Source organism: Gorilla gorilla, chromosome 1 (assembly GCF_029281585.2).
Source record: "Gorilla gorilla gorilla isolate KB3781 chromosome 1, NHGRI_mGorGor1-v2.1_pri, whole genome shotgun sequence".
Classification (NCBI taxonomy): Eukaryota; Metazoa; Chordata; class Mammalia; order Primates; family Hominidae; genus Gorilla; species Gorilla gorilla.
The window spans coordinates 104,689,156-104,700,089 of NC_073224.2; the positions used below are offsets into that span (position 1 = coordinate 104,689,156).

Here is a 10,934-nt window from a genome sequence, read left to right on the forward strand (position 1 = left end):
TTTCCCTGTCCAAACCTTATGTCACAGACTCTTTTTAAAATGATATTCTCAAATAATGACAGTGTGTAAAATAAAAGAACATTATGTAGCAATGAAGCTACTTCACTAGGAGAATTTCAAACTTGATTTTGGATTTAGCATATGAATCTACTTTACAACCTTTCTGATGATGGACCAAGAGCAGGAAGGGAGGCCAATTCTCTTAGGTTTATGCAGGTTTTTAAATATTTTCCCTTATACTGAACTGACTTTAAATAAAAGTGGGTAGGAGAACCATCACTGAATTTAAGATCTAGCTTCTTTCAGAGAGGAGAAAGGGTTTTTCTATTATAATAAATGCAATTTGGGGTATTTTTTCAAGGCTGTTCAAAAGCATGGGGATGGGGGGAATTGCCATTCTAACTACAATTTTAGAATGGTTAATGCTACTTTTCCCTTTATTTTCATGGAACCTAAGAATTTCCAGTTCCCTTTTGGGTTTATTCACTATAGGAAAGTAATGGAGTCATATAAATGCATCCCATCACCTGAACTGAGGTTTCCCAATAGTTCACACACAGGAGGATACAAACAAAAGCAGACATAAGGCAGTCCTTGCCCAGGTTATTCCTTGAAGAACACTCATACAAAAGGCTAGTGCCCTCTGTGAGAGAGTGAGCTTCCATGATCACATGATTGCAGTGTGGTCAGTGCTTATGATGGTCCTATCTCAGAATCCAAAGAGTAAGAGAGCTGCATAAAACCCTAAAGAGAAGGGGAAAAATGAGAAGTCTTCACCCTTCACCAAGGAATTGCCACATCAAGTTTGTTAATTAAGCCCAAGAAATAGTGACAGTTCTGACAGTCCTAGGAAAACCACTAAATTGTAGACTTCAGTGTTGAAGTCCTTAAGAGGCAGAAATTAGCATTGCTTATAATTGTCTTCCCATTCCCTGTCACTTCTACCTTCCTCTGTATCCCACATCTAGGATGGCAGCAAGTGAGGGGGCAAATAGAGTTCAACTCCATTATCATTTAGACCAATCTGCACATAAAGAAATAGCCATCAAGATTTAGATTCCAAATTTTCACTCATGCCACTGAAGGACGTTCAGTTGCCTCAAAATTCAGAAAACCAACACTTGCCTCTGTTGGACAAAGGAGGAGACAAAAGTGCAGAGAAGCCATTGAATCATTTAATAGTCTTCATAAATTATGAACCAAAGTTTCATATAGTCTGAAATGTAAGGAAGGAAGTCACTGACAACCATGGATAAAATCCAATTCCTTACAATAAAAGAGCACTGAAATTGGCAAATGATCAACCAGATTGAGAAAGCCTTGATGGATATAATGGGCTAGAATGACCAATTACCTCAATGTACTTCCAGGAGAAGCAGACTCAAGTGTTTAGGTGTCATAACCATTAGTAACTTAGGCTGAGCAGGATGATTATATCTACAATAATACATTACACCAGCTCTTTTTCCCCAGGGGCATCAATATGCTAATGAGAAAACTAATGAACAAACTTCACTAGGTTTAATGTCTCTAAGAATGAAATTTCACAGATTTCAAGTTTTCTTATCAATGGTTTAATAAAAATATATTTCTAAGGTACCCTTCCAAACTTTACTGAGGAGGCAGTCCCCAATCTGTAGGAAAACCATCATAAGACCCGGGAGACAAATGTAAAAATTTTTCCCACCTGCATTTTTAGAGAAGAAACTAACCAATTCTTTACAGCTCTCTCATTGCCCTAGAATTGAAGCAACTGCTTCTGGCAGGGCTTATGAGCAGCTCACCATGGACTGTCACATCCCATGGAGAAATTAATTGGTTTTCATCACTTTATTTCAAAGTTTCTGCTTAATCCCAAACTAGAGATTGTATCTTTTATAAAGCAAATGGCTTAGAGTTTACTCCTTTGTAATGAAGTAATAATCAATTAAGATTGTGAACATTTAATACCTTTGTTTTATTATTTAATTTACTTTTAACAATTAAAGAAAATTGGAGATTCTGCCAAATGTTCTACCCTCCCATGTTAGGTGGGGCTGGTACCCTGACTGTCAGGAGGCAAGGTCTGTGAACCTCGTGCCAAATAGCTACGTGAGCAAATAGTGAGATAAACAAGCCATTTGTGGAGACAGAGGTGGAGCTGGGCTTGGTTAGGAATGAATCAGGCCATCCCACAGAGTGGGTGTCTCCCTCCCAAGTTGCTTTCCAGGGCACAATTAAAACCCCTATAAAAGGCCCAGCTCCCAGTTACCCAGTACACTTGCCTGTGGTGTCAGCAAGCACTGTTGACTTCTTCCTCTGGTGAAGTGGGTAAGTCCCATTCTGTGGGATCGTGGTCTTATGATTCTCCATTTTTATAGCTATTTCAGATGTTGGGATATGGGGGGAGGTTCCATGTGCCAGAAGGTATCAGTATTTTGCAGGGATAAATAAACTATCACTAACTCTATCCCATCTTCTTATGGTTGGAGCCATCACTTGAACTGAAGCATGACCCTTCTCCTTGGGCTCTGAACTCTATACTTTTGCACATCAAGGATGATCATGTGTGGCTCTGGTAGGGTTCATCTTCCTAAAAACTGCTATCTCAAAAGTTTGCCAGCCCTCTGTTCTCTTTTACATTGGTTCTACCTAATATGGGCCATCTTCATACAGTCACAGCATTTAAGGTACTGGAGTTGAGAAGTACATAAAGAAGTCAGCTAGATGAACGACTACACTTATCCCACCAGCAAAGCCATTCCATGTATTCTTATAACATTGATCTACTGCTGGCTAACGTTTTATAAAAAGCCAAGATTCCAATGATGCATTTGGGTTTAACAAAACCAATATCATTCACAGTTTTCTGGATTCAGTTTGGTTTAGAAAGGACCTCTCAGAAGCTTTCAATACTTCAATATCCGAATATCTGTACTATATCTGAGTTGAGGCAGGTAATATACAGTCTCTGTTTTCTGCATGTGTGTATCTGAATGTTACAATGCCATCTTTTGACTAGGAAGAAGTACTATTTAATCTTAGAATTGCTGACTTACAAATTATATTCTATAAGAGTTCCTAAATCCTTTATGGACTGTAATGTTGAGGAATCATTCATATTCCCTTTTCATTGTTCTATTTTCTACCAACTGTTTTGCTGACATGGCCTCTATCCACTTTAAGATACTCTCAAGTCTTCCTTCACCTTTTGGCTTTTACCTGTCCTCTTTGCTCAACTTTAAAGGAAGGTGTGTAGACATATATAAAATTTTAATTTCTGCACTCCTCTCTTAATTTTCTACTCTGAAATACGGTGGAAAGCTGGAAGAAAGACAGAAGAAAAGGGCATAGATAATTCACATTGGGTGGACAATCAAAAGCTGACAACAGGATAGTCTGAAGATGATTCCCTGGCTTGGAATTTCTCAGGATCGCTCTTTCTCTTTCTGATACAATATTCAAATATTAAAATGCTCTGAAAGTCCAGGTTGAAAATACTGCTATAAATTCAAATTATTTAGGGATCTGCCTGAAATAGTGTGAATGAAGCCTTCCCAAAAGCAGAAACAGGATTTTGATTCTGGATCTTATTTTATTGTTCTAGGTTTACTTGAACTTGAAGGAAAGAAAAAAAATGTCTCCACTTCTGAGAAGCATCTGTGACATCACTGAAATTTTCAATCAGTATGTCTCTCATGATTGTGATGGAGCAGCATTAACTAAGAAAGACCTGAAGAACCTCCTTGAAAGGGAATTTGGAGCTGTGCTTCGGGTAAGAACTAACAAGAAAATGAGATCTATTGACTTGAGGCTATGAGATTTATTCTCAGAGGAGACCAGAGCAAGGAATGGTGGTTTTATATTCATTTTACACCACAACAGGTCTACACTACATCCCCCATTCATTTCTGAGTCAAAAGGTACTTACTTGACATTGTAGTCTGAATAATAAAGTATTTTATGTACTTGATGGCATGGCCACGTGAATGAGCTCTTCATGGGACATTACCACAAAAGATGTCAAATCACACTAGACTTGGAGGAACTTAAGTTTGTTTCCAAATTTCAAAACTGAGATCAGCCTGATCTCTACTAAAATGACGCTACCCGTAAATGTTTTGTTCTGTTTTCTAATATGGAATAGAAACCAAATCAAGAATACTGGCTGCTTCAGACAGAAATGGCTACTGCAAATCTTCATAAATTTCTGTTGTATCTCTCTCAGGGATGAGTTCATTCTTTCTCAATTAAAACGAACTTGTGTTATTCTTTCTTGATGTTGAGTAGCTTTGTTAATTTTACACACAAGTTCACGATGCTGTTTTGAATCTTCACCTCAGGCTCTGCCTCTAAGGTGCGTAGGCTTACCTGCTATTCTACTTTGTGTCTCTCTTCCTGCATCCTTCGGTTTGATCAGCACTAAATTACGAGATGTAAAAATTTCAAACGAATATATGCTTTAAAGTGAGGGTTCACATTTTACATGGGGACAAGACTTGATACACACTGGACATTTTTCTAATTGCTCTGAATGTCTCTTGAATGTCAGCATAGCATAAAATATATCATGTGTGAATATAATTTTACCACCTGTAAATAGTGCATTGTAAAATTTTTGTTTTCACCATTTTTATAGAGACCACATGACCCTAAGACGGTAGATCTGATCCTGGAACTTCTGGATCGTGACAGTAATGGGCGTGTCGATTTCAACGAATTCCTCCTATTTATTTTCAAAGTGGCTCAAGCTTGTTACTATGCTCTTGGCCAGGCCACGGGACTGGATGAGGAGAAGCGAGCCCGGTGTGACGGAAAGGAGAGCCTGTTACAAGATCGCAGGCAAGAAGAAGACCAAAGGAGATTCGAGCCCCGGGACAGACAACTGGAAGAAGAACCTGGGCAACGACGCAGGCAGAAGAGGCAGGAACAGGAGAGGGAGCTAGCTGAGGGAGAGGAGCAAAGTGAGAAACAAGAGCGACTTGAACGGCGCGACAGGCAGCGCCGCGACGAGGAGCTGTGGCGGAAAAGGCGAGAATGGCAAGAACAGGAAGAGCGCCGTGCAGAGGAAGAGCAGCTGCAGAGTTGCAAAGGTCACGAAACTGAGGAGTTTCCAGACGAAGAGCAACTGCGAAGGCGGGAGCTGCTGGAGCTGAGGAGGAAGGGCCGCGAGGAGAAACAGCAGCAAAGGCGAGAGCGGCAAGACAGAGTGTTCCAGGAGGAAGAAGAGAAAGAGTGGAGGAAGCGCGAGACAGTGCTCCGGAAGGAAGAAGAGAAGTTGCAGGAAGAGGAGCCGCAGCGGCAAAGAGAGCTCCAAGAGGAAGAAGAGCAGCTACGGAAGCTGGAGCGGCAAGAGCTGAAGAGGGAGCGGCAAGAGCTGAAGAGGGAGCAAGAGCAGCAGCAGCAAAGGCTGAGGCGCGAGCAGCAACTAAGGCGCAAGCAGGAGGAGGAGAGGCGCGAGCAGCAGGAGGAGAGGCGCGAGCAGCAGCTGAGGCGCGAGCAGGAGGAGGAGAGGATCGAGCAGCAGCTGAGGCGCGAGCAGGAGGAGGAGAGGCACGAGCAGGAGGAGGAGAGGCACGAGCAGGAGAGGCGCGAGCAGCGGCTGAAGCGCGAGCAGGAGGAGAGGCGCGATTGGCTGAAGCGCGAGGAGGAGACGGAGAGGCACGAGCTGGAGACGCGCAAGCAGCAGCTGAAGCGCGAGCAGGAGGAGGAGAGGCGCGAGCGTTGGCTGAAGCTCGAGGAGGAGGAGAGGCGCGAGCAGCAACTAAGGCGGGAGCAGGAGGAGAGGCGCGAGCAGCGGCTGAAGCGCCAGGAGGAGGAAGAGAGGCTCGAGCAGCGGTTGGGGCGCGAGCAACAACTAAGACGCGAGCAGGAGGAGAGGCGCGAGCAGCTGCTGAAGCGCGAGGAGGAGGAGAGGCTCGAGCAGGAGGAGAGGCGAGAGCAGCGGCTGAAGCGCGAGCAGGAGGAGAGGCGCCAGCAGCGGCTGAAGCGCGAGCAGGAAGAGAGGCTCGAGCAGCGACTGAAGCGCGAGGAGGTGGAGAGACTCGAGCAGGAGGAGAGGCGCGAGCAGCGGCTGAAGCGCGAGGAGCCGGAGGAAGAGAGGCGCCAGCAGCTGCTGAAGAGCGAGGAGCAGGAGGAGAGGCGCCAGCGGCAACTAAGGCGCGAGCAGCGGCTGAAGCGCGAGGAGGAGGAAGAGAGGCTCGAGCAGGAGGAAGAGAGGCTCGAGCAGCGGCTAAAGCGCGAGCATGAGGAAGAGAGGCTCGAGCAGCGGCTGAAGCGCGAGCATGAGGAAGAGAGGCGCGAGCAGGAGCTAGCTGAGGAGGAGCAGGAACAGGCCCGGGAGCGGATTAAGAGCCGCATCCCGAAGTGGCAGTGGCAGCTAGAAAGCGAGGCCGACGCACGGCAAAGCAAAGTCTACTCGAGGCCCCGCAAGCAGGAAGGGCAGAGGCGCCGCCAAGAGCAGGAGGAAAAGAGGCGGCGCCGGGAGAATGAGCTGCAATGGCAGGAGGAGGAACGGGCTCACCGGCAGCAGCAGGAAGAGGAGCAGCGCCGGGACTTCACATGGCAGTGGCAGGCGGAGGAAAAGAGCGAGAGGGGCCGTCAGAGGCTGTCGGCCAGGCCCCCATTGCGGGAGCAGCGGGAGAGGCAGCTGAGGGCCGAGGAGCGCCAGCAGCGGGAACAACGGTTTCTCCCGGAGGAGGAGGAGAAGGAGCAGCGGCGCCGCCAGCGACGCGAGAGGGAGAAAGAGCTGCAGTTCCTGGAGGAAGAGGAGCAGCTCCAGCGGCGGGAGCGTGCCCAACAGCTCCAGGAGGAGGAGGACGGCCTCCAGGAGGATCAGGAGAGGAGGCGAAGCCAGGAGCAGCGCCGCGACCAAAAATGGAGGTGGCAACTAGAAGAAGAAAGGAAGAGACGCCGCCACACGCTGTACGCCAAGCCAGCCCTACGAGAGCAGCTGAGGAAGGAACAGCAGCTGCTGCAGGAGGAGGAGCTGCAGAGAGAGGAGCGCGAGAAGAGAAGGCGCCAGGAACAGGAAAGACAATACCGCGAGGAAGAGCAACTGCAGCAGGAGGAAGAGCAGCTGCTGAGAGAGGAACGGGAGAAAAGAAGACGCCAGGAGCGGGAAAGGCAATATCGGGAGGATGAGAAGCTGCAGCAGGAGGAAGAGCAGCTGCTGGGAGAGGAACCGGAGAAGAGAAGGCGCCAGGAGCGGGAGAAAAAATACCGCGAGGAAGAGGAGTTGCAGCAGGAGGAAGAGCAGCTGCTGAGAGAGGAACGGGAGAAGAGAAGGCGCCAGGAGTGGGAGAGGCAGTACCGCAAAAAAGACGAGCTGCAGCAGGAAGAAGAGCAGCTGCTGAGAGAGGAACGGGAGAAAAGAAGACGCCAGGAGCGGGAGAGGCAATATCGGGAGGAAGAGGAGCTGCAGCAGGAGGAAGAGCAGCTGCTGAGAGAGGAACGGGAGAAGAGAAGGCGCCAGGAGCTGGAGAGGCAATATCGGGAGGAAGAGGAGCTGCAGCAGGAGGAAGAGCAGCTGCTGAGAGAGGAACCGGAGAAGAGAAGGCGCCAGGAGCTGGAGAGGCAATACCGCGAGGAAGAGGAGCTGCAGCAGGAGGAAGAGCGGTTGCTGAGAGAGGAACAGGAAAAAACAAGGCGCCAGGAGCGGGAGAGGCAGTATTGGGAGGAGGAAGAGCTTCAGCGCCAGGAGAGGAAGCAGCGATACCGGGATGAGGATCAGCGCAGTGATCTGAAACGGCAGTGGGAACCAGAAAAAGAAAATGCAGTTCGTGATAACAAGATTTACTGCAAACGTAGAGAGAATGAACAGTTCCGGCAGTTGGAAGATTCCCAGGTGCGCGACAGACAATCCCAGCAAGATCTGCAGCACCTGCTGGGTGAACAGCAAGAGCGAGATCGTGAGCAAGAGAGGAGGCGCTGGCAGCAGCGCGACAGGCATTTCCCAGAGGAAGAACAGCTGGAGCGAGAAGAGCAAAAGGAAGCCAAAAGGCGTGACAGGAAGTCCCAAGAGGAAAAGCAGTTGCTGAGAGAGGAAAGAGAAGAGAAGAGACGCCGTCAAGAGACAGACAGAAAATTCCGCGAGGAGGAACAGCTGCTCCAGGAAAGGGAGGAACAGCAGCTGCGCCGCCAAGAGCGTGACAGAAAATTCCTCGAAGAGGAACTGCGCCGTCAGGAACAAGGGAGAAAATTCCTCGAGGAGGAACAGCGGCTGCGCCGCCAGGAACGGGAGAGAAAATTCCTTAAGGAGGAACAGCCGCTGCGCCGCCAGGAGCGCGAGCAACAGCTGCGTCAGGACCGCGACAGAAAATTCCGCGAGGAGGAACAGCAGCTGAGCCGCCAAGAGCGTGACAGAAAATTCCGTGAAGAGGAACAGCAGGTGCGCCGCCAGGAAGGAGAGAGAAAATTCCTGGAGGAGGAACAGCAGCTGCGCCAGGAGCGCGACAGAAAATTCCGCGAAGAGGAACAGCTGCTCCAGGAAAGGGAAAAACAGCAGCTGCACCGCCAAGAGCGTGACAGAAAATTTCTCCAGGAGGAACCGCAGCTGCGCCGCCAGGAGCGCGAACAACAGCTGCGCCACGACCGCGACAGAAAATTCCGTGAAGAGGGACAGCTGCCCCAGGAAGGGGAGGAACAGCAGCTGCGCCGCCAAGAGCGTGACAGAAAATTCCGCGAAGAGGAACAGCAGCTCCGCCGTCAGGAACGAGAGAGAAAATTCCTCCAGGAGGAACAGCAGCTGCGCCGCCAGGAACTGGAGAGAAAATTCCGTGAGGAGGAACAGCTGCGCCAAGAAACGGAGCAAGAGCAGCTGCGCCGCCAAGAACGCTACAGAAAATTCCTAGAGGAAGAGCAGCTCCGTCAGGAAAGGGAAGAACAGCAGCTGCGCCGCCAGGAGCGCGACAGAAAATTCCGCGAGGAGGAACAGCTGCGCCAGGAGAGGGAGGAACAGCAGCTGCGCAGCCAAGAGTCTGGCAGAAAATTCCGCGAGGAGGAACAGCTACGCCAGGAGAGGGAAGAACAGCAGCTGCGCCCCCAGCAGCGTGACGGAAAGTATCGCTGGGAAGAAGAGCAGCTCCAACTTGAGGAACAAGAGCAGAGGCTGCGGCAGGAGCGAGACCGGCAGTACCGGGCGGAGGAGCAGTTTGCCACGCAGGAGAAGAGTCGTCGTCAGGAACAAGAACTATGGCAAGAAGAGGAGCAGAAACGTCGCCAGGAACGGGAAAGGAAATTACGGGAAGAACACATCCGCCGCCAGCAGAAGGAGGAACAGAGGCGCCGCCAAGTCGGGGAGATACAATCCCAAGAAGGGAAGGGCCATGGGCGGCTTCTGGAGCCTGGCACTCATCAGTTTGCCAGTGTCCCAGTGCGCTCCAGCCCTCTCTATGAGTACATCCAAGAGCAGAGATCTCAATACCGCCCTTAAGCGTTGTTGCCAATATCCTGACACCTGCCAAAGCTTCGAGCACGGGAAAATGAGAAACACTGGGTACCAAGTGATAACTCAGATGTTTCTGGTTGTGGGAAAACTCTCTGATATTAGAATGTCTTTTCTTCCAAAATCTTAAACTACGCTCATTTTATGCACTTTGTACTCCTGCTTTTTATTCTTCTTCAAGTAATTCTTTACTGCAAGATGTCTTTCTTTTGCTCTTTGATGCAGATGTGGTGTGCATTTAAAAAAACATAAATCATTTAATTTGTTTAAGAAATTTTGTTTGAGGAACATGTTCATTTATTGCTTTCAGAAGTAACAAGAGTAATAGGATGATTTGAGATTCTAAACAATGGGTCGGTTTGTTTAATGACTGACCCATCTTGTGGAAAGTGCAGATACTTTTAATGTTCAAGTTGCTATTTCTTCTTGAACCTAAATTGATCATTGCCTCCAAACAGCAATTCATCTTTTGTGGCATAATTAGCACAAATTCCAGGTAACTAAATTTTTATAACCCTTGAATAGTGCAGGGGGAGTGACCTCTGCATAAAAACTTCCTGTGAAATCAGCCCATTACTGGAAGAAATATCTGTTAAGAATAGGTTTAGCTTTGAAGATTTAGAATTTAAATTAGATTTTTTTTAAACTCAACTCCACTTAAACACATAATCTCATGAAGAAATAATGAGGTGTTTCTCAAACAACTTCAGAGTTCAAATTTTAAAACTATGTCTGTTGTAGTCTATAGTGTTCATTCTACTTCCCCGTTTTGATGAGTTTCAGAATATTATGAACCTTTGTTAATTTTAGCTTATTAGAACGAAGCTGCTCAGAATCCCATAAACATCTGTCTTACTCTAGGGCCAATAAGAGATCACATAGAGCATGTTGGGGGTGTAAAAGGGAAAAATGTGTGAACATAGGGGCAAATTTCTAGAGGCCCTTTGACAAGACCCATTTGCCCACAATCATTTGAGGCCTATTGATAATACCTTAGATATATTCTTGTTGAAATAATTGGACTGTGAAAAATTAATAATAAATGGCAAGTAACTACTTTTGTCTGTTTTAACTCTGTGTCAGTCATAACTCAAGATCTCATTGTCTGGAAACTAACACAAGTTCCCAATCACATAAGGGCATTTTGTTACTTATCTATGTCCAAATATGAAAAAAGAGGGGAGAGAATTCTTTGTTTTTCCCCAACTTTTTTTTTTTTTTTTTTTTTTTTTTTGCAGTTAGGCTGAACTCTATTTCCATCCCCACACTGAGATTGCCTTCCAGAGTGTTTTTGTTCTTGACCCCACAGCTTTGTATGCCATTTCTTGCAGTGACTCACTGGTCATGACAAATACTGGTGCTCCCAATATTTGTTAATATTTCCTTTAGAGAATGCAGCAGCTTCTTAGTCTCTGATGTCTGATGAGCCAATGATAGAAAATGGCCTGAAACTTCAGATCAGCACTATAAAAACTGTAGATGTCCTGTTAGTTTAAGCAACATAATCCAT

General features: G+C 47.2%; 1 protein-coding gene across 1 annotated transcript; it reads left to right on the plus strand.

Annotated features, from left to right (window-relative positions):
- The first annotated feature begins 2,256 nt into the window (after positions 1 to 2,256).
- On the plus strand, positions 2,257 to 10,496 carry LOC101146564 (trichohyalin). The gene is made up of 3 exons (XM_031004872.3): positions 2,257 to 2,310; positions 3,587 to 3,754; positions 4,619 to 10,496. The coding sequence occupies exons 2-3, from the start codon at positions 3,617 to 3,619 to the stop codon at positions 9,410 to 9,412; spliced, it is 4,932 nt and encodes a 1,643-aa protein (XP_030860732.3). The 5' UTR covers positions 2,257 to 2,310; positions 3,587 to 3,616; the 3' UTR covers positions 9,413 to 10,496.
- The last annotated feature ends 438 nt before the right edge of the window (positions 10,497 to 10,934 follow it).